The sequence below is a fragment of the Orbicella faveolata genome, unplaced genomic scaffold (assembly GCF_042242905.1).
Source record: "Orbicella faveolata isolate gen_17 unplaced genomic scaffold, um_ofav_v1 contig_12, whole genome shotgun sequence".
Classification (NCBI taxonomy): Eukaryota; Metazoa; Cnidaria; class Anthozoa; order Scleractinia; family Merulinidae; genus Orbicella; species Orbicella faveolata.
Window position 1 is genome coordinate 16,342,084 of NW_028301539.1, and position 23,211 is coordinate 16,365,294.

The following is a 23,211-nucleotide window of genomic DNA, read 5'->3' on the forward strand; positions in this document are numbered from 1 at the left end:
AATCAATGGAACTCAATCGCAGCTCTTGTAGTCCGCAATGCCAGTCGAGAAAAAGAACAAATCACATTGAAATTGAATAATAAAATTATTATTAGAAGCCTATGCAAGTATTCATGATCAGCAAAAAAAAAATATCGTAATTACCATTCATGCGAGGGTGATTTTGCTTATTGCAAACCCTTCCAGCAGGAGGAGACTCCATACAATACTGAAGATGGCTAAATGTATCTTTGGGGACAAGTTAGAAAACAAAACTTTCCAACTTTTCACATATGTATAGTGTTTTGGTATTTTTGTGAGATTTCATTTGGTAGAGATTCAGGGACTGAGTATATTGTAACCACTGCATTTCAATCAGTCCCAATAAACAAAAAAAATGTGTAAACTTCTTTTGTGTGGGAGTCCCCATGTTAACTAAGGAAGAATATAATGATTAATGACAATGCCTTGTCTTTCTGAATAAGGTAGGAAAGAACAAGAAATGCCACCAAAAAGCACAGAAGACAATTCTTTGGTAGATTTTTGGTAGCTTCCCAGAAATCCTTAAAATCGTGGCTCTATATTTCATAATCACACCATCTTACACCTCGATCTGCTGATGTAATACTAGTTCCAGCTGAAACTATTAAATCATTCGCAATTTACCTCATACATATTGGATTATTTTCATTAGTAACAACATTCCGAAAAATAACTGAGGAGCTCCGCTTTTAGGCTGGCCTAAATCTATATATTATTTGTTTCCAAAAGCAATATCCCTACAGTATAACCAGCTGAGGAAAATATAAGCAGACTGCCCGGCAATTATTTATAAAAATTTAGCATATAATGAGCCTGGTAAAGATTTTGTAAATCAAAGATGCTACCTGTTCTTGGAATAATTCTTGCTCTACTGGCACCTGTATATCACTGCCTCTCCAAAGGCCAGCAGCTTTTATTTAGTCTTAAAGAATATCCAAACTGCTTGAATCATCCAAATGCCAAAGGTTAGTTCAGAAATTGACAATCCTACCGTTTACCTAGTAAGATGTAAGTCACGTGACCCTCAAGGAGTCTTTGGGACACTCATCCTAGCGCTTTTTATACGATCAGGACAAAGCAGTTAGCGAATATTTATCATAATTCGAACACGTACCTATGTACGATTACCGGATTGTAGTTTTTGCAGAGATCAAGAGAACAGGTGTAACTTTGAGGAAAATCTTGTTTGGGAAGTAAGTGTAAATTTATGGAGGTGTCCTGAGAGGAGCTCGTTTTATCAGGTTGATCTCAAGTGTCACATACATTTGCAGATGTGCTTGGAATGGAAATCACAATCAAGCCAGACGATCAATTAGATTGGTTCAGCCGCTGCTATACGTCTTTCTTTTTTCACAAAGGGAAGCTCGTGTTTAGTTAAATCTAATAAGATAGGCTGCGCAGAAAACACAGCTTCATCAGTTATTATCTCCCAAGGTAGAAGGTCAGATTTAAAGACATTTTGTAGCATTGAAGGCGGGCTGGTGAAATCATTCAGCGATGTTTCTTGCGTTTGCCATTGTTGCTCTATTAGCACCTGCACTTTGCCAAGGTACGTAATGTGTTTTATTTAGCACCTCATGGATTTCCCATTGGCCTTAATATTATACTGCGTGTTTGCGGTGCCTACGTGCGCTGTTTCTATTTCACTTTATTTTCCTTTGGTGTGTAAACCCCCTTTCTCATCATTTTATACAAAAGTTGACGAGTTATGAGTTTCTCACGCCAAAGAGTATTAATTGGAGCCTCAAGGAAAGGCTCCAAATTATTGATGGGATGATCGGCATAAGTCCCTCTCATCTCAATTAGGGACGGACCATTAGAAAAGTGATAGGGGGGTGGGGAAAAACAAGAAAAAATTCACGCAAGGGAGGGTGGCTAAAAAAAGGGGTTCTTTTGGTTTTACCGATGTAGAAGGCATCGCAATCCCAGCAACTGGCTTTGTAGACAATCTTCGATTTCTGCGAAATCAAAGATGGAACTTGAAGAGAACCGAGAGATCTCATTCTTGTATGTCTGTATCAAGCGTGAGCTCTCACTCAAGTCGGATCACGCCTCGGCTTTTGCTGATTATTCAAGTTCTACCGGTCACAACATCAAATGGGACCATTTTGAGATTTTAGAAAGTGATCAATGTGATATACAGTGTAAAATCAAGGAAACATTGTTAATACGGGACTTAAAACCCGCCCTAAATGAAAACGTCGGTAGTGAAAAACTCTTTCTTCATTAATTCACAGCGGATGTAGGTTCTTTTGTTCATTGCTGTCTAGCTAGTTACCAATCCCTCGCTTTAGTCCTAATCTTTTTAAATCTTGGCATATTTTGTAACCGTCGCTTCTGAAGATGTATGTTGTAGCATACCGAAAAACAAGAATTTTTATAATGGCCCCATAACTGTTACTGGGCGGCCACTCACAGAATCCTAGCTAAAACGTTGATCCACTGCATGCCAAGAATGAGTTTTATTACAAGGAAAATGAATAATTAGAATTGATATTATATTTCACTAAACATCAAACACAAAATGCAACGCAGCCCCATCAGTTAGGTGAAAGCCGTTTAGATGTGTCTGATACTTGGTTATGTTTTCTCTGGAGTATGGAGTATAATTTTGACGGTAAAACAAAACTAAACTACTGGGTGAAAGATAAAAAAAATATATTTGTTTGAAGCCTGTTCCAGGCAATCAGATTGTGGTGAGTGTCAAGACTAAGACTGCGACAGTAGCATATCCGCCACCAGCCTCTCGAGTATGACAGCGCACTCGTTAGGACGTTTTTGACAATATGTTACTTTTGTTACAGGTTGTGGCAGGCGACCCTTCCAGTCCACACGAGTGGTGAACGGTAAAGATGCAGCTCCACATTCTTGGCCATGGCAGGTCTCTCTCCGTAAAGACGGATACCATATATGCGGTGGATCTCTAATAAGACCGAACTGGGTTGTAACCGCAGCGCGCTGCGTTTACAAAAATCCAAGTCCCCCTGCATACACCGTCGTTGTTGGTAATATGCATGGATCCTATCCTTTTGTTCTTCCTTTAATTTTTCTATTCATTTTGCTCTTTGGGTACATGCTTTTCATAGCCAATATACTTCCATAATATGTCGAGAAACACTAACAACAACTGCCTTTGGAGAAACGACCCGCCTAGATATAGAGCAAACATTTGAAGCTAGTTTTACAACAATGCAGAATATATATTAATGATATGTGGATAGTGAACTACACTCCCAGAGACCACGACATAATTATAAGCCCCAGATAGCTGGGCCATATTCGCGGCCCGACTGAAGACCCGACCTTACCTTTCTTTTTACAGTAAAACTAAAACAGGGAGAAGACAAAATGCATCCGTAAGCCTGAAGTAGTAATTTAAAACGGTTCAACTTTAAGTGGAAGCTGATATGCACGGGCAAAGCTGGCAAGAAGATATTTAGCTTTCTAAATTGATTAAATGTAGTATTTTGTCCAATAGGTGTCCATAAACGACTAGGAATCACTTCTGTTGAAAAGGTTTTTCGAGTTAAGACTCTTCAAAAACACAGCGACTTTACGATGGAGAACTTGAAACATGACATTGCAGTTCTTGAGCTGAGAGGTTCAGTGACGATCAGTGATAAGGTATCCACAGTTTGCCTTCCCACGGAAGCACCGAAGCCTGGAACCAAATGCTATTTAACAGGTTTTTAAAAATCATTTTAATTACTTTATATATAATGTCAAGATAAAGAAATCATCGGCGCTAAAGAAATCAACGAAATAAGAAAACTAGTTATGAAGTGTGCACCACATTCATACGCTATAATATTTTGAACCTTCTTTATCTGGAAAGATATTTTTGCTTAATACCTTTCAACGTTAACGAAGGTATCGAAAAATAATTATTAAACTGATATCTCAAGGAGACAAGCATGATAGCGTTAGACTTGTTTTGAAATCAAATTTATTGCCTTTGAAAATACATTGTACACTTATGCTAATTGGAGAGCCACGCTTGGCAGGGTCTTCTTTCTGGAGGAGGGGCACAAGCCAACGTTCTACAACAGGGAGAGCTACCTGTAATGTCCCACGAAGACTGTGTAAAGAAGTACACCCGCTATGACAGTGAAGCTCACTTGTGTGCAGGAAAGGACCTGGAGAGTGGTTCAGGCGGGTGTCAGGGTGATAGCGGTGGTCCGCTTGTTTGTGAAAAAGATGGAACTTGGTATCTGCATGGTGCTGTTAGCTTTGGCAAACGAGGCTGTCCAACGACCGCATATACAGTTTTTACTCGGATCACAACTTACATTCCTTGGATTAACGACCGGATAGGTACAAGTACATACATATACCTTACATATTAAACTTCATTCAGCGAAGACTAAAAGACGAAAATTAAAATCAGTAGTAATTAGGCTGAATTAGATTTCTTAGTTTGCTTTTCACAAATGGATTGATTGTCGACCCTACTAATAATATATATCGCCAGTTCTGTTCCTTACTGCTAGCTCCGTTGAGCAAAGAATGAAACAGCATTGATTGAGTTATGTTTGCTTGTAACTTTATCTCAGTGGAAGGAGGTGGCTCCCCCACGCCACCAGTGCTAGACAAGCCATCGCCACCACCAAGCCCACCCGTACCATCTCCATCAACAGCGCAGCCTGGTAAGTAAAACGCAATGTTATTTACTTTTTAAAAAAATTGGCAACCACTTTCAGACATGCTTCGATGATCCAACGATCATCATCATTTGTGAGTTTGTTTTCAGTGGTGATTTAAATTTATTACAAAAAAAATACATATATGATATCAAATTAACGGATAATGAACTAATGCGCGAGACATGTGACAATACAGTTTCGGAGATCGGACCGAGTGGACTACAATGCAAGGAATAATCGGGCGTGTAATTTTAAAATCCGGCGAGTGCACGGTGCGAGACCGAATTAAAATTAGGAGCACGATTAAGCCTGGTTCACATTAGCGACATAACGATATCGTCACGAACAACATAAAAAGGAAGTTATCTCGACGTAAAAAGGACGTTATGTTTGTAGTGTGAACATGTAGACATAATGACATATTAGCAACATAACAGCATGAACATAACGACATAAAGATAAAACTGATCTTTTCCTTATTTCGTTATGTCGCTAGTGTGAACCAGGCCTTATTCTCTGAATTGCTCGACAAGAGGTCTAATTTTATTCGAGTTAAAGTCTTTATAAACTTCTTTAGAGCAAAAAAAGGTCAGCAGTATTCCACGAGTACAATATACAGTATGGAAACATTAAGAAGGAAGCCATTGAAGCACACGTAATTGACGTGTAATTAATACAACTAATTGATATAACATTTAAGGCGTTTCTTAGGACAACATATACTCTTTTATTTCCTTTCATTGTTTGTCAATATTTCAATTTAAATCTTTTAATAGAATCTTATAATACTATTAATGAAAATTTTTTAGGTAGAGTTAATACAGTGTCCCACATGGGCTAAATAGATTGACACTTAAATAAATAGGCACGCAGAAAACCAATCACAATCGAGAGTATTGGTCTGGGTATAATTGATATTAAGGTGGCTCAAAACGGTAATATTTCCATGAGACGCCTGGGCTCTAGCGTGCACTTCAGCACGAGGCATCACGTGATCACCTGAGGGGGTCGCGAGATAACGCGCGAGATTAAAGTTTGCAAAACTCAAAACAAACATGGCGGCGCGAGGCCTACTTTGTAAAACTTTGTTTCCGCCAAGTTTAGTAGGCTTTTTGCGTTATCGATATCAGGTAACTTTACCTTCGAAAACATCCATCCTTCAGGCAGTTTCAAAGGAAAGACATTATTTTAAACCACTGTGCTGGGACGTAAACGAAAGTTGTGATGTTGAGGTTAAAATCGATTGCACTGGCTATCAATCTAAAAAACAACAGGAGAAAAACTACTCTTGAGTTTTTCTTCGTTCTTTCTACTTGGCCAGTCTCACCTTCGGGTATTTATGGAACTCTTCTTCTACCGCTTATGCTGATAACGACAACAGTGAAAAGGAAGACGCTATTCGCGTCTATTTGTGTGGAATTGCTGTCTTACTGATCAGCGGACAGTCTTCACGCGTGCGCAAAGTGCGATCTTGCAAAGTCGAGATTTTAATTTGCGCGTAGAACGCGGGCGAAAAATTTCTTATCTACGAAGATAATATCTCACGTACTGATCCGGCGACCCTACATTTTTAATGCAAAAAATTATTCAACAGCAAAATCGGAATGTATCAGTGTGCGAAATTGTAAAAAAACTGTGGAGTGGAATTTTTCCCAGTTGGAAATTCCATTTTTGTTAATTTAAGAACAATCTGCTACACAGAACGTTTTATAATGTTGCCTGTTTCTTCTTCTGTGTGTAATAAAAATATTTTTTTATAAAAATATATATGGGGTCACCGGCTTAGTTTTTAAGATAGATGCAATTGATGGTAAAAAAAAGTAAGGTTTGCTGCTATGCAACGGGACAGTGCAACCTTAATTTATGACTTAAACACAATGAAAGGAACAGGGGAGGGCTACCTTAAAAAATAGCACAGCCATTCAAAACAGAACAGTTCCAAGCCTGAAAAATCGCTCCTAGTTCTAAAAGTCTCAAAGAAAACGGAAAACTGTTTTGAGCCACCTTAAAATGCTAATGTACAAGAGTATATTTGATTTTGATTTCATTTGCTTCCAGACCAGGGAATTTGATTTTCAGTTAATACTGCAACCAAGTGCATGCTCATAATTTATAATGTTACACTGGGGATTGCATTATATTTCAAACAAGTAGCAATGCAATGGAAGGGTGGAAGGGGGAGGGGTAGCTGACAACAAAAGCTCTTGTACTTTAGTCCTTGTAACTTTCTTTTGCAGGTTGCAAAGACACCAAAGACTATTGTGCTGCTAATAAATATTTTTGCAATAAAATGCCCAGCTTTAGGAAGGATTGCCCCAAAACATGCAGCGTTTGTAAGTATTTCATTGACGCCCGTGAATATTTGATATTTGTTTTCTAGGAAAGCTACCATTCTATAACTAAGTACTAAGTTTTTTTTTACCACGTTTCAGTCTCGAAAGCTGATGAACAGTGAATTTAAAGAACTTTTCAATCCTCCATTTAAATCTGCGGAAAGTTTCGCCTTTTTCTAACCTTTATTTACTTTCTCTATACCGTAGGTTGAAGTTTAAGTGCAGAAGAAATGTCAAGTTTGATTTGATAATACATCCTGTATCCTGGCCAGTGATGTAAAACATTCTCCTTAATAAAGCATGATTATTAATTAAACCAGCAACCTGACGTCGTTGTTTGTGTTCACATCAGGGACCAGTGAAAAGGAAAACGCGTTGTGGGACCAGCACTATATTTAGCCGTAACCCATCCTTCTTTCATTTCAGAATAGTATCTATTATCCATCAAATATTTCCGCCCGCGTGTAATTGGTCCAAACGCGTCACGTGACTGTACATGCCCCAGCCAAAACTGGGGAATATCCAAGTGTTTTTCCTAATTTTCAAAACCGCGCGTGTTGCGAAAAATATTTGAAGGATAAGATACACGATCTAATCCAGTTAGGGGTAGAAATACTCTGAGTCGCTTCATGTTACTTAACCAGATAAGCGCCATCCCGATGAGCCATGTGGCTCGTATGCAGACGTTATACCATATAACAGTTTATTATTAAATTCTCAGCCTCGGATAATGCAACTCTAGCTTTCTGATTGGTTCACTGGATCTCAGTTACCAGCCATTATACGTGCGTTTGACCTTAAATGGAAATGAATGCGGCAAATGTCGCTCGGCATTAACTTTTTCGCGGGAAACCAAGTTTCGTCGACAAAAAATGGATGAAAAAAAGCAGATTCGGTGAGCTATCTACAGAAGAAATACGGGAAATTATGGACAGTGTCGTCCCAGTAACAACAAAAAAGCCACAAAGTTCGAGATTAGCTTATTTAACGGTACGTATACGTTAAGTTTCCCTTAAAAGTTACAAAATTAAATATGACCGCCGAGATTTTACGCGTTCATGAAGATTATGTAACAAAAACAACGTTTACCTCAACAGAATGGCTTGCTAGTCCTGGTGGCACTTAATTTTCGAAACCGATATAAGAAATGTCAAAAGAAGAACTGAATATTTGTTTGAAGTGTTTTTACACGTCTGCGAGGAAGAAAGATGGCACGTATTGCAAGTTCAATCCATTAGAGCCGCCATTGATCATTTCCTTCGCCTGCCGCCACTCAACAAACCGTTTTTCACTATCTCTGACCAGGCAAATAAATTATTAGAACATTTGTAAAAGGCCTCAGGAAAACAGACATCATTGCCGGCGTAGTCCATAAGAAACCAATTTCCAGTGAGCAGATGAGGAAACTGTTCGACTTAAGCCAGCTCGGATCGGCCGAGAGCAAAAATCCCGCACAGCTACAGAGGACAACCTAGTTCAGTTTATCTCGGTCTCTTTTTTGGTCGACGAGGACGAGAGAATCAACGACAGCTAGCGCCAACAATTCCGATATCCTTGCGAAAAACACCTCAAGGAGTTGAATGTTTTGAGCTGAATCGAAGTAAGCCCGGTTCTTTACCAGCCACGAAAAACCATCAGGGTGGCCTCGGAGATCCTGAAGATGAATCTGACGCTAAGATAGTTTCTGTCCCTGACTCTGAATCTGGCCAACAATGAGCTCCACACATACAGCTCGAAATGTCAAGGCTTTCAAAGCAAGGGAATCCTGAAAGAGACCTTGTCGAGAATAATTTTGGCACGTCTGTGTCACATGGCGATCAAAGTTTTCCGCAGCATTATTACAATGGCAGTGTGCAAGTGCACAATTATTCGGCTCTTCTCCATAACGCGAATTTGAACGCTTTTCAAACTATCTGACCAAGGTTACATCTCCTTCATTTGATAGACGTTCCTTGAATTCTACTTGATTGTAATTTCATTCAGCAAATTCGCTTGGTTCGCTTTCAACTAATTTTACAAACGGCGCGCTTGTCATGGGATTTCCCACTTGTTGTTGTTTTTGCCACATCGACTTCCGGTCGCTTTGTAAAATTAAAATCCAATAAAATTAAGCTATAATTTCCAAGTATACAAACGCACTGAATTTAATAAAACAATTTTTCCATTCGCGCTTGTTGGATATGAGATTGGTCATAGCCAACGCGCGCTCATGGAATAATTGTTAATTATCCATCAAATATTTTCGCTTGCGCGCGATTGATCCAAACGCGTCACGTGACTGAATATTCCCCAGCGGAAGTGCGGAATATCTGAGTGATATTTAACAATTATTCGCCGAAGGCGAGGTGAACATTGGTGAATATTTACCGAGACGAAGTCGAGGTGAATATTTATTAACGTTCCCCAAGCCTGAGGCGAATAATTGTTTTAGTATAATTTTCAGAGGTGAAACACAGAAAAACGACTAAAACAGACTGTTAGTTTGCATACACGCATGGAGCCGTAGTTTTAATATTAAGCTTAGACATAAGCTTACATCGATTGTGAATCAATTTACACATCAAGTTCGGCAGTAAAACAAACAAGCGAAACACTACGAAAAACAAATTCATCCCGTACCGTTGTTTTATCGCTGTTGACCTCATTCACAGCTGTCATCATCGTCCAAAAATGAGTAGCTTTAGTTTGAAGAAAAATAAACTTCGGTCCATCGATCTGACCTGCTGGTGATCAACGTAACCATTGCGTTGGTGATTCTTAAGGTTGTATATACCCAAAAATATGGCGATGTTTATGAAAAATTCCATTTTTAAAAAATACAAGATTAAAACCCTTGAACACTTGTTAAAAACATTTTGAAACGATCTTGCCGAATTTACCTCTATAGTAAGTGTGAAATTTAAGGAAAGTATACAGTGGTGTTGTTACCGTTTTATAGGGATTGCGTGACATCCGGGAGACTAAGTATGTACAACTTACACCATGTGACCTAGTTGGTTTTCGAAGTCGTCGATCGATTGTAATCGGAGGTTTTATCCTGAGTTTTACTCAGGAGTTTTAGTACTAAAATCGTTGAGTTTCAAGAGTTTTGAGTCAAGTTGATAGTGGAATCAACAAGTGGTATAAGTTTTTTTACGTAGCAATGGCCATAGCAACGGCTGTTTACAATAAGAACATGACCAAAAATATAGATTAGTTTTCACATATATAAACGATACTTTGTAGTAAAGCTGTAAAGAGATGCACGAGTCCATTGGCATAATTACTTGGGAAAAGCTGTGCCTGATTTACCATCACAGGCTCAGTCATTTCCCTTATGAAAAGGAACATTTTCTACAACTACAGAAACTTTTTACAAAATAGAACAACCATTACACCCCCCCCCCCCCTCCGCCGAGATCGAATCTGCACCTTCCCCCCACAATGTTCGGCTTGTTAAATGCTTAATCCATCCTGTAAGAAACTTTAAGTGCATTTTTCTCAACGGTCTACTTTTGTACCAACTGACTTCACGTCAACATTTCTACTTTGGAAGGTATTTAAGAGAAATTCCCGAGATTTGGGTTAATCAAAGACCAATGGTGTCGTGATGCAATAAACTAAAAAACTCATAACATTTTTTACGTCTTTCACGTGACACTAGATAATTTGTTCACTGGGTTTGGCACAAAATAAGGTTATTTCCAAAAAAAGCCTGTGGAAAGCACTGAAAACAAGAGTTAACTGTCAAAACTTTAGTTTATTGCATAGAACGAAACAGAAACTTACAAGATATTCTTGCTTGAAAATCAAATTTTGTTTTGTGAAAGAGCAGGAACTGTTGGCGTCAATACTGTAAAACACTACCTCAAAAGGCTGTGGCTGGTTTCCATAGCAACCATTTTGAGTAAAACTTTCAAAATTTAATTTCTCTTCTTGAGTGCAATGGCACACAATTGATCTTTTTTCACCATATTTAAACTAACGTTTTGGTCCATTTTAGGATACCATACCACCTTAAATTCCTTCAATACGAGTTCTTGAAAGGATTTTTGGTTCAAGGGCGACAGCAGTCATTTTGAAAATTCTTTATCCTTCCAAATATCCTGGGCTTGGAGTGATGTCTACCGAATAAATGAAAATTTGATTCAACAACTGTCCGCCATATTTACTTGCCGAGATGGCAAAGGTGGCGAGCTTAGTAATCAGGCCTCGAAAATGTTATATTCACCGCCTTGAGCGGTGAATATAGCGTCATATAAGGAATCGCTCGACCGATCAGAGTGCTGGAAACTCTTTGTTCAGCTCAGAAATTATACTAATTCCCAATTTTCAAAACCGTGCGTGTTAAAACGTTGCGAAACACATTTGAAGGATAATAAACACAAGAGCCTTCATTTTGCGCGAAAATATGCTCGGATATTTGTCCTTGTCCTTTCTCGAAGCTCACAGTTTTTCCACGAGAGAACAGATAATGTCCATATTTTCGCGCAAAACGGAGGCTATTGTTTATAATTGTATTTAACTAGCTGGACGGAAGCTCGCCCCAACGTCCACACATCACAGTCATATTAGACATGATACATTTATGGCATCAGATCAGTTTGAACAAGCTTGACAATGTACAGATCAAAAACGTGCTTTGTAGATTTACGCATCCTTTATATTATAAGTAAATGTTATTTGCTGCATTATATTCACAACCTTTAAATCACATGGTTGCATGCTTGCCATATTTACTGTATCTTTTTTCAGAGGTACTTTGGAGCAAACACATCTACAAGTAGGTTGTTTAAGTAAAGTGTTTCAGAACTTTTGACAAACTTTATCGTGAATGTAAGCTTATTTATTATAAAATTCTCAGGCTTATGATTTTTTTCTATTGACCAATAAACGAGCGCTCCACATAAGTGAAAGCGGCTTTGAATACCTGTGTCACGTGTGCTGAATGCAATGTTCAATGCGCTGAGGCAAACTTTGTAGGGTCATGTAGCTTCTCTCGTAAGTTCTCACATGAATGGCTGGATAATCTTTAAGGCAACAATAGAACAAACAACAGAACCAATGCCCCTAGCACCGAAAAAATAACAGCTGCAACAATAATGAAAACAATAGCAGCTTACGAGAGCTGCTACACTTCTGACTTTGTATGATATTCTCTCAGATGAGGATTTGCTTTGGTTTGACTTACGCAAGACTGCTAAGAGGGCTGAAAACAAAGACCAGCCAATTGGAATGCTTTGTTTTTGGTTCGTCATTTGTTTGAATTGCAATCTAAAAGTCATCTATGGTCAAGCAGAGCATTGCAGAAAACATCAAAAGATGCAGACGTTAGTTAATTTCATTAGCTTGAATTTTACATGGGATCAAGAGAAAGTGAAGGATCAGAGAGGTAACCCCCATACAGGCCTTATTTCCCAGGTAGTCTATCCCAAGATATTTTTTAGACTTAGCCAGTTCTTCTTCGCTCAGAATGTTACCACACGCGTTGTAAACTTAAACGTGTTAAACTTTTTTTCACCGCCTAGTTTCTAAAACCACTGGATCCTTCTCCCTGCAAAACAAACAAGTTAATTGAAGTGCAAACTAACTGCGGTCTTGTTATATCTGTTGGGGAAAGTCTGAAACACTGATTGGAACTCGTAAAATAATAATTAAAAAAAACAAACAGTATCAACCGCTAAATTACATTAGTAAGAAATTCGTTTCTCGAATTGTTAGTCTCTCAAAAACGTCATCATCTATGTGTGAACGGCATTCATTTTTTGTTAGATACCTGTCCAGCTCAGGTTTTTGAGATGAGGCTTTCGTGAGCCTTTTCCCTGTCTGCATTCATTTGCAATCTAGTTTACCAAGTAAATTTATTGCGAATTGTTTGTAAAATAACTTCTTAATCTTGACAAAATCTTCGCAAATGCCCGCTTGTATTCACCACTGCAGCCTGCATAGATGAAAATGTTAAGAAAATGGTTCGCATACGCCATCCCCACGGCTATTCTGATGACCAAGAGGGACACCTTCGGGCCCCCGAGGATTTCCACAATATCAATGACAACGATGGGCATTATAAGAATGATGAACAATCCAACAACAAGAGACACAGTTTTTGCAGACTTCCTCTGCCTTGCTGCCTGATCAGTTGTCCTTCGGACCCGGGGAGCAGCAGCATCGGTTTCTTCAACGTCGATTTCATTTACTCTTGCAGCTGGCGTTCGGACGCTCAGTTCCTGGATGTGAATTTTCCGAATACTTTTCAAACTCGCTTTGAGAATGAAGGTGTAAAGCGGAACTATGATGCACATTGGTACGATGTAAAGGACGAGATAGAGGGTAGTGATGTAATTTGAGGTCAAAAACAGTGGAAAACGACACAAATTAGCTTGGTAGTTTGTCAACCCGCCCCAAGCGAACAAAGGAAGGCTGGCAAAGATTGCTAATGAAACCCAGGTGAAAGTGATCACTGTAAAAACAAATTTTGTTGTTATGAAAGAGTAGTAGAGGAATGGCCACCGAACTCCAACAAACCTTTCGACGCTGATAAAAAGAATGGTGAGGTTTGAGCTGCCACCAAAAAGAATGGATAGAGCTATTGAGGCGGGACAGAACAAACGGCGGAAATTACAGTCGGCGTACAACAACTCCGCAATACGACAAGGAATCGCAATTGCACCTTGAAGAAAATCCGACAAAGCTAGGTTACCAAAGAGAAAATTACCCACTGTTCGCAGGTTGTAGTTCATGTAGATCGCAGCCAACACGAGGGCATTGCCAAACACTGACAGAAGCGAAATCAAAATCAGAATTGTAACAATAATGGCCGTAGCTACATCCATGGCAGCTGCTGGCTGTTGTGGTAGCAGGGTTTCATTCGACGCCAACAGCTTTTCAAAAGAATTATTACCAGAGTTGTTGGCTTCTTTCATTTTAAAACCACGGAGCAAGAACAAGAATTATGGCCATAGAGTGGAACTTTTTTCATATAAATTAGTTATGCTTGAAAAGCTGAAATTTCCTATCTGCTGTACGTTTTCAGAGCAATTTAATCTTCAGTTTATTTTGGATACAATATGTTAACTATTTTTATGCTAATACAACTAATGGTACATTTTCTGGTTAATTTGATTTACGATTTATTTTTTATTTCTGCCTTTTTTTTTTCTAAGAGCCAGCTAGTAGTAGCTGACAATGGCCATTCACACAATCTAAAGAATACAATAAACTTTAAGTGACCTCTGCTTCATTCCCGAAAAGGAACAAGAAAAAGCCCAGTAAAAGAAAAAATTGTCAACTAGAACCCTTGTGTTGCTTTAATTGTACAACACAATCAACCTTTTCTAATTTGTGTCGTTTTCTGTTTTCTGGTCCATTTGGAAGGTGTCAAAACTGAGGTAAAATAAATCATTGCTAACAACCTCTCAAACAAAAACGTGTTGTGCCTTCGTTTGAGTTCGTATTACAATACTAAGCATGTTGGCTTAATCCACTGTAGGACGGTTTTGGTAATAAAAGCATAAGTTGAGTTGAGTCGTTCGGTTTTGTAATATTGGTTTTTGTATTTGTTTAAAGTACGTACGGTACGAATCGTGCAGGTGCAAACCAACTCTAATTATTTGAGTGTTACCACATACGAAAGACTATTTTTTTTCCTTATATTCTATTATTCCATATATATATATTGCGGTATTCCAGCCCACCAAAGTATGTACTGGGGTCAATGATTAGGTTGGGTTTCATCTAAGACTATCAGTCCAAGCAAATTCGCCAAACTCGTCACATTTATTTTAATTCTAGCCCTGATTTAAGCTGTAGCGTGGAACGCCGCGCCGGACGAGAAACTATGATGCTGTATCTTTTTTAAAATTCTTCTTTCGAAATCTTAGAACCATGATGGAGGTGAACTATTATTTGGAACATTATTATTAAATATTATTTGGGTACATAAACACCACTGTGAAATAAAGGACTGAGAACAAATTCGGAATTTTGCACCGCGATTACCCAACTTTGAATTTCGTGCGTGGCGTGCACGGAAAATCGCTTCATTATTATTTGATATGTTATTATCAGTCCGAGGAATTACTGATCCTGTGAAACAATATAATTAAAGCTCGTCTCCTGTGAGAGTCCAGGTTAGTGCAGTTCTGAAAATAAATGTCGTTAGTGACTGATATTTACACTATGCGCAGTATATATACTCCCGGGTTCAAAGCATTGATTACAAAACAGTCAAACTGATTGCGTTTCTCATGTCCAATCCCCTTGTCTCAAATAGGTCGACATTTTGACTGAATTAAATTAAGCCTCTCGACTTGATCAATTCGTATGGTTTTCAAAACAAGCTAGAACATCATTTAGGTAGAAAAACAACCACCTTCCCCCTACAAAAAATAAACAAATAGATTTGTAAATAAATAAATGAACAGAAATTGAAAAGGGAAAAAACAGGGAAGAAATATTGTGTGCTACGGAGAAAATAATCATTGGTCCACTGTAATCTCTGGTATAACAGATGCTGCTTACTCATTACACAACCACCATTGTAGTATGGGGGTTGATGCTATTCTATACGCAGGTGGTTTTTTGGAGAGCCAAAGCAAATAAGATTTTTTTTTAATCAAACAAAGGCAAACACACACACACACACACACACACACACACACATACAAAAAGAGACACGCGCATTCGTGGAGCAAAGGACTAGGTTCTCTCTGTGAATTGCGAAAAATTTCAATTTTGCTAGCTTTGTAATATTTCTATATATAGGCCTTTCTCCATGTTTCGTGATAAGTATTATCTTTCTTTAGCATGTGTTTTATATTACGTTGATGTATTATATTACTATTGAAGATATTTCTTGTTAAATTTTGAATCATGAACTCTGTGAAGACTTTCAACGTTGCTTTACACAATTACGGTTTGTCCGGAAACACTTACAAACACGCCATTTTTTCGTCACAATTGGACATCGGAAAGTTTCTAGCCCAGTTTTAAATAATTCATGACAACTGGTAACGAAGCGAATAAGCTGTTAGTAGATTTATACGCTTTAGTTAATTTCCCAGCAATGAAATACCTGGAATGAAACACTGAGTAATCTGGAGCTGAAGAGAGTTCAGCCGCAAGCAAGTTTCAAAAGGCAAAAAATGACTGCTAGTTTTTTCATCTTTTTCTATTTAAATAATTCCCCTTGATTGTGTTTTGATGTTGAACTTTTCTATGGTAAAATTGCCTATTTTTAGTTTTTCAGGTTGCCTTAAGCTAGCAATATTCAATTTTTTTTAACTACATCATCTGCAGTTTTGATAATGATAGTAACATAATTTGTCAGCTATGTTTGGCACTCACAACATGTCCACAAGAAGCTTTTAAAAGCGACGTTAACTTTATGTTCGGGTAAACATTATTTTGTTTACTTACAAGTAATCTTTGAAACTGAGTTAACAAGTTGATAACGAACAGCAGTTGAACATATACAGCGAAATTAAAATTATGCTATATTTACAGAAATCAATATTAGTCCTCGCTTCACCGGTGCGGTCTAATTTCGTAGAAACTTCGAAAGAACTTAATTATTATCTTCTTAAAAGCTCGCCTAAAGTCCTGGTTAAAACCAGCGTACACCAAAACGTTAACACAGTTATTAGCATAAATCATAAAAACACAGATTCTAGTTAACGACGCGGGGGCTGAAGGAGCCCCCAACATTTCTGCTAAGTCGATTGCTATGATAGGAACTACAAGCACGATAAAAATGCCAACGATTATAGAAACCGTCTTGGCAGCTTTCCTATGCTTAATGTTATCCCGATGGCGCTTTTTTCTTCTTTTTGTACTAGACGAGGTTTCTTCTTCGATGATGCTAAGGTCACCGTTTGTATTGCGGCATGAAGCAACCGCAAGTTCCTGTGCGTGAATCTTGCGCACGTGTCTTAAACTGGCTTTGAGAATAAAGCCGTATAAAAGTACTACTGTACCAATGGGAATGGCATGTACAAGAACGTACATGCTCATTATATAATCCTGGTTCAGATAGGTAGGAAAACGACAAATTCGTGATGGGACATCAGGACTAAGCCACACTAATCGGGAGGCGGCCGTTATACTTAACACAAAAGCTACTGACCACGCACATGCAATTGCACCAAATATGAATTTGAGGCTCGAGTATCTTACATAAATATAAGGATACTGCACGGCTAGAAATCTGTCGATGCTTATTACAAGGATAGCTAGGTTGGAACTGCCCCCAAATAATATTGAAGTAGGAATTGCGACTCTGCAAAAAACGTTTGGGTCGTATTCAAGCGCCATCACCTCCAGTATCCGCAAAGGAATTGCCACAGCTCCCTGGAAAAAGTCGGCCACTGCAAGATTGGCGAGGAAATAGTTACTTGTGTATGACCGCAACGTGTGGTCCCAGATAACAGCTGTTATAACGAGAAGGTTTCCAAACACCGCAATAAATGAAATCACCGAATAAAGGCACGCCAGAGGGATGGATCCCGTTGGATTCTCAGGTAACTGGCTGACTAAACCGGAGGCTGAATAAGAAGAGCTATTTCCTGTAAAATTTTCCATTCCTCAATTTATGTTTGGGAGTGAAAAATATCGTCTTTTGTTGATCTCGCTCTTTTATTCACGGCTATGGCTTACAGTGCTGTTAAATCGTTTACCTTGTCCAGCGTGAATAAGCAGGCCAATTACGTACCGAGCGTTCGCGGAAAACAACTGGTGCCTTGAGTATGAAATGAAATCTGGCTCTCTTCCAACGAAAATCATAAATTCAAATTTGCCTTTCAATTACGACCACTTGACCACCTCCCAGTCTGCCGTAAACTAAACGTTTTCTCCATGGTTTTATATCCACTTTTTTGACACATTTACTTTCTGACACTGATCAACAAAACCTCTCGTTTCTAAAATCTTTATGGTTTATGTTTGCCATCCATATTTGTCGAAGGAATATTTCGATGGGTTGCATGGTAATTCAGATCTCCAACTAATGACAACAATAACCTTGAAAGATAGCCGTTTTCGCTACTGAATTTTGCATACACGTCAAATAGAGGAACTTTGCCAGATTATAAACCGATCCATCTGAAAGGGTCTTTTTATCCACCGCTACGACAAGCTTGGCAAATCAAGTGCCGTGAAAATAGATGGACCTTAGTTTTCGAGATCAAAACAGTGACCTTGTTGTGTACCTTTCATTACAATGGACCGACCATTAGTGCTAGAAAAGCTGTATAAACAAAGTCCTCTGTATGCCATAGGTCCTCGTTTGTACAAACTTATTACTTTCATTTCGGTTCGGTTGTGCTAACAAGTTCCGGTAGGAAGATAAGCACTTTTCTAAATGGGTTTCAATTCTCTGTTAAGAAATTACTTATTCTAATCACACGTTGTCACGATGATATTCTTTTATTCCTTTATTTACTTGCCTGTTTTCTTGACAGTATTATAATTATTTTTCATGGGTGAACCAAGAAAAGGTAATAAATATCGCGGATTATAACGACTAGCGTTGCTCATTTATTCAAATCTTTTGAATAAACATTCTTGTCCCGTGCGACCTTTCAAATCGCGAAAGTAACGATCATTTTTTTCTTCGTATTTATGCCAAGTTCTGGTGATGAACACTGTTTCTGTGTTTTTCTTCCATTTTTCTCCGAAGCAAACTGCAACTGGAATTGATTGTGTTAACCTGACTGTTATGTGGTGCGGTATTCTTTTGGCAACAATATATATCAGTGATTCGATGTTGTTTCAGTGCCCCAAATAATTGATTGCGTTGTTTGGAAAGATAAAGGCTATTTTTTTCGGTCGGTTCATGCGCTAAACGGAAAGATTATGGACCATTTGACGGGGGAATGGATGATCTGTATCTGAACATGATGTCACTTATTAAATCGACGTTCTGGTCTAAAGCGGTCCGTACTCTAGATTACGGCCTGGATAATTGACCAATCACATAAAGCGTGCACCAGACAATTATAACATTTCATTAGCCTGGTTTAGTTACTGTGAAAAACGACCTTTATTTTGCCTCACGATTGACGAGGAAAGAACAAGTTCGCCATATTTGATGTAGGGACTAAGAGGTGTATCCCGGACCATGTAGATATTAAGTTTCTACTTTTAAAAAATGTAGCTGTGAGTGAGACCCAACTGCAACATGGATTTTTGAATTTTTAATTAACTCGAAATAAATCTTTTTAAAATTGCGACTGCTTCTTTCACCTTTTTTGTTCCGTTTAGAATATCCGTCTCTAACATGTTTGTTTGTTTTTCTCTCTGCCGATCAAATGCACTGACAGAAGAGGCATTCTTTTCCGTCTATAAAATTGAGTTGGCTTCGGAAATATTGCTAGGTCTTCCCACATTCAATAAGTGACGTCGCAGGTCACGCTAACAGTTCAATTTACGTCTTGGATCAAGAAGCCAAGGTTTTTCAATTGTTCTCTTCTATGCAGAAAATTCGCTTCAAAAAATATACAGTCGCTTTCGGTGCACTTCAAGATCAGTATTTCTTTGTGTGATATTTTATAGGAGAAAGACCATGTCCCTTTCTTACGAAAGTGTGTCGATCAAATGATTTGGGACAAAAATAAATCCGTTACGCAGACCCATCCCCCAGAGCTCTTTGAAGTAATGGCTTTATTTAATTGTCCAAGGTGGGGTCCATTTACCTAATGGAGCACGCGCTTGTATAGTTTTCAAAATGCTAATGTAAAGGCAGGTCGCGTATATTGATATGTTTGTTCCTTCTTCATCAAACTGAATAACTTGGCAGCACAGCAAAATGTTTCATCGCTATTTAAAGATAACCAATATTTCGAATCCACTTCTCGCTATTTCTGTTTCTGCTTTTTTATCTTGCTTTATGATATGTCAGCTTAATTACAAAAATTCTTGTCGAATTTCCTTTGCTGTTCAAACTGCTTAATCTGGAAGAAGTTGAAGTGACTGTTAGTCTGACAATAGCTAGGATGAGACTGAAAACAAAAAAATCTTCCCAGGGAATGTAATCAAATGACTTGTGGTGAAATGTTAAATGTTTGCCAGTTTAACTTCATCGGTGCAACTTTTTCCAGTTGATGTACCAAGTGCAGTGTCCGGGATATTGTGTTTTGACCCCTTGTGTCAGCAGCAGCATTAAACATTCTATCCTCAATAAGAAGAAATAAATTGCCAGCTTGGTCCTCAGGCATACTTGTATGACATTAAACGGATGTAGTTTGGTCAGAAAATTGATGAAGTTCGAAAATTAATTTCGACAGAGTGAAGAAGATCTGACTAAATGGCTATGTTTTAAGAATGAGCATTTTCGATAAGCAAGTCTGTTCAATAAAATTATACGAAATTTGAAAAACATCTTTACCACGTTCCAGTGACCCACACTACAATCATTGGCAGACAATAAATTAGTCCAGGAGAAAGACCAATAACAACAAATACACTAATCATTTCAATTTCTAAGCAATCACTGTTTCAAAACACTAATGATTCGCGCTGGCTTTTTTCTAGATGAATGATGGCTTTGTAAAATGCTGGTTTAACGATGTTTGGCTGCGCGCTTTTGTCCAGAAGGAAACTCTTCTGTAATTGCGGATCCGTCGTTTTATACTACGTAAAACACCCACTTTGCTCTGCTTTGCACAGCCTTTAACTACCGTGAAGGGGAAGTCAATGATGCAATTCTCCCTTCGAGAGATACAATCGGTTCACCTCAACGCTACCGTCCACTACTAATGTTGGAACGGTGCATCCTCTGCGACGCCCACCTGACCACTTGGTGAATATAAAGGGTTGAATCTCAGAAATTTTAGCTGATTAAATGCTACTGAGTGTAAAAACTGAAATCTATTACCTTCCAAACAGTTCATTGTAAAACGCTGTTAATTTTGCTTAAAATTGTTGTGCATAAGTGCGAGTCTGGAGTATCTGACATCAAAGTATCTACTCTATAGATCTTGTTTTCATTCCTCTTAAATTGACGAAGAGGCGCACTTTTAGTTTCATTATCTGTTGAAGAAAAGCTTGTTTCAACGATACTAATTAAAGTTCAGTTCGATCACGTTTCTCGAATTCTATGTTCTTGCATTTTTTCGAACGTTTATGCAGTAGTAAATTACAAGGACAAGCCGATTTTCAATCTGAGCATGGAAAGTCCGTTTTATCTGTCCGCCATTAATTATCTATGGAAACAATGAAACTGCAGGAAAAACAAACGGAATCAAGAGAAGCAATTTTCGTCATACCGGCACTTAAGCAATAGATACTGTTTACTTACAAAGGATCAATAAAATCTTAAGTAAAGTCTCACCCTTCTAATTAGGCGGTTTCGATGGAACTAAACATAAATCGAATACGTTTGGAACTAGTTATCGAAAGTTACACGCTTCGCTCACGTATTTACCTTTTAAGCATGATCAGAGCTGAAACTGCATTTAAACTTTCGCCATAACTAACCAACCAGCATTGTATTTTTAATCTTGTCCCTCTGTGTTTATCTGTTCTAATGAGTTTGTGCATTGTATTTCATTCGGGCTTCTCCCCCTGACAAAATTTATGCCTTTCAGAACAATCTTCTTAAACGTTTTCCTGTAATCACTGTTAAAACCTGCATAAATGAAAACATTCACGCAATGATTGGCATATATCATCAGAACCGTCGTCTTAACAACTGGTACTGGTACAACTGCACCTCTGAGCATCTCAACAATATCAATAATAATGATAGGGACAACCAAGAGGATGAAGGATCCCACAACTGCAGCCACGATACGTGTGGATTTTCTTTGCCTTGCTGCTTCTGCGTTCCTTTTCCGTACTTCTTCCACATGCTCCGGATCAAATTCGGAATTTCCTTCAGTCCGAGAGTTGTGATTGCAAGCAGCAACTTGCGCTCCAATTCGTCTCACGTGCTTTAGGCTCGCTCGCAGGATGAACACATTGAGGAAAGTAACCGTGATTATGGGAATGAAATGGACAAATACGAACAGAAATGAGATGTACTCTTGGGTCAGAAATGCGGGAAACCGACAAAAAGTAACTGAATTTTCTGGCTCCCTTGCACCCCAACCCATGGCAGGTAAAAGCGAGAAAATAACCATCCACAACCAGGTCACACACACCCCCAGTAAAGCGCGTTTTGTTGTGACCCAACTGCTATAGAAGTATGGCCAATATATGGATATGAACCTCTCAGTAGCGATCAGTAAGATGTGGAGATTTGAGGCGCCACCAAATAATGTGGAAACGTGTATTGAAGCACGGCAAAAGGATTGATGGTCGCATTCTGCCTTCAGAACTTCTACGAGTCTGAGGGGAAGTGAGACTGCTCCTTGAAAGAAGTCGGGTACAGCTAAAGCGACAAGGAGATAATTACTTGTTGTTTGCAGTCGTCTGTTGGTGCAAACCGCCAACATGACAAGAATGTTCCCAAACACAGAAATCAGAGCACTGGCGAAATACAGCGCCGAAATGAAGAACGTTTCCAGTGTAAAAGTGGTTACTGGCATCGCTGAGCCATTGCTTGTTTTCGAGCCTTGAATGTCATTCATCGTTTCTGCAACGACTGACACGTTTTATATTTTTACGTAAAATTCCAAGTCTTTTGTTGCATTTCTTAAAAAGTGGATTTTTAACCAAGATGCTGACCGAAAATGAACCCTTCATATATTACATTGTACTTAAAATGCATCCGTTGGTGAGAGGGCAGAAGTCATCTTTTGTCTATCTGTTTGACGTCTGCCAGCTACCAGATAAATATTCTAATTGAGTAGCCTCGGATTTTAATTTACTCATGGTGCAAAGGTGTAATTTGTTCTTGGACCCTAAGGCTGATATCGTTAATTATATCAGTCCGTAATTAAGAGTGGCTGTTGTTAATGAGTTACAGACTGTCGGGTCACGTGGAATTTGCAAATCTGCATTCATAACAGACAGCTCTTCCTAATGGAAATTGCTTTAGCGACTTTATATTAAAATGATAACAAACTCAAACGGATATCAAAAGGATTTTAATATATTTGAAGATGACGTTTAATTTTACTTAAGATAGTTCATCTCTCTTAATTTATTTAGAAGGAAATGAAGTGTCAAAACTTATAACCCTGCAAAAAGGAATTGTTTGGTTTGCCAAGCTTTGAAAGAAATTAATTTCAGTGTAAGGTAGACGAACTCAAATTACGGTAAGAAATATACACCTTACTTTGAATTATTTTTCTCTT

At 38.5% G+C, this 23,211-nt stretch overlaps 4 protein-coding genes across 4 annotated transcripts; 1 reads left to right on the forward strand and 3 right to left on the reverse strand.

Annotated features, from left to right (window-relative positions):
- Positions 1 to 1,440: 1,440 nt before the first annotated feature.
- Positions 1,441 to 7,320, forward strand: LOC149116889 (chymotrypsinogen A-like). The gene is made up of 6 exons (XM_089282555.1): positions 1,441 to 1,570; positions 2,826 to 3,026; positions 3,500 to 3,711; positions 4,026 to 4,335; positions 4,575 to 4,667; positions 6,902 to 7,320. Exons 1-6 carry the CDS (start codon positions 1,519 to 1,521, stop codon positions 7,042 to 7,044), a joined length of 1,011 nt encoding a protein of 336 aa, XP_089138681.1. The 5' UTR covers positions 1,441 to 1,518; the 3' UTR covers positions 7,045 to 7,320.
- A 4,227-nt stretch (positions 7,321 to 11,547) lies between these two features.
- On the reverse strand, positions 11,548 to 14,006 carry LOC110063473 (beta-2 adrenergic receptor-like). Its single transcript, XM_020770461.2, has one exon. It carries the CDS (start codon positions 13,897 to 13,899, stop codon positions 12,838 to 12,840), a length of 1,062 nt encoding a protein of 353 aa, XP_020626120.2. The 5' UTR covers positions 13,900 to 14,006; the 3' UTR covers positions 11,548 to 12,837.
- Positions 14,007 to 16,339: 2,333 nt separating this feature from the next.
- Positions 16,340 to 18,112, reverse strand: LOC110060360 (alpha-1B adrenergic receptor-like). The gene has a single exon (XM_020767130.2). It carries the CDS (start codon positions 17,552 to 17,554, stop codon positions 16,502 to 16,504), a length of 1,053 nt encoding a protein of 350 aa, XP_020622789.2. The 5' UTR covers positions 17,555 to 18,112; the 3' UTR covers positions 16,340 to 16,501.
- Positions 18,113 to 21,282: 3,170 nt separating this feature from the next.
- On the reverse strand, positions 21,283 to 22,542 carry LOC110063075 (alpha-1A adrenergic receptor-like). The gene has a single exon (XM_020770024.2). The coding sequence runs from the start codon at positions 22,540 to 22,542 to the stop codon at positions 21,466 to 21,468; it is 1,077 nt and encodes a 358-aa protein (XP_020625683.2). The 3' UTR covers positions 21,283 to 21,465.
- Positions 22,543 to 23,211: the final 669 nt, after the last annotated feature.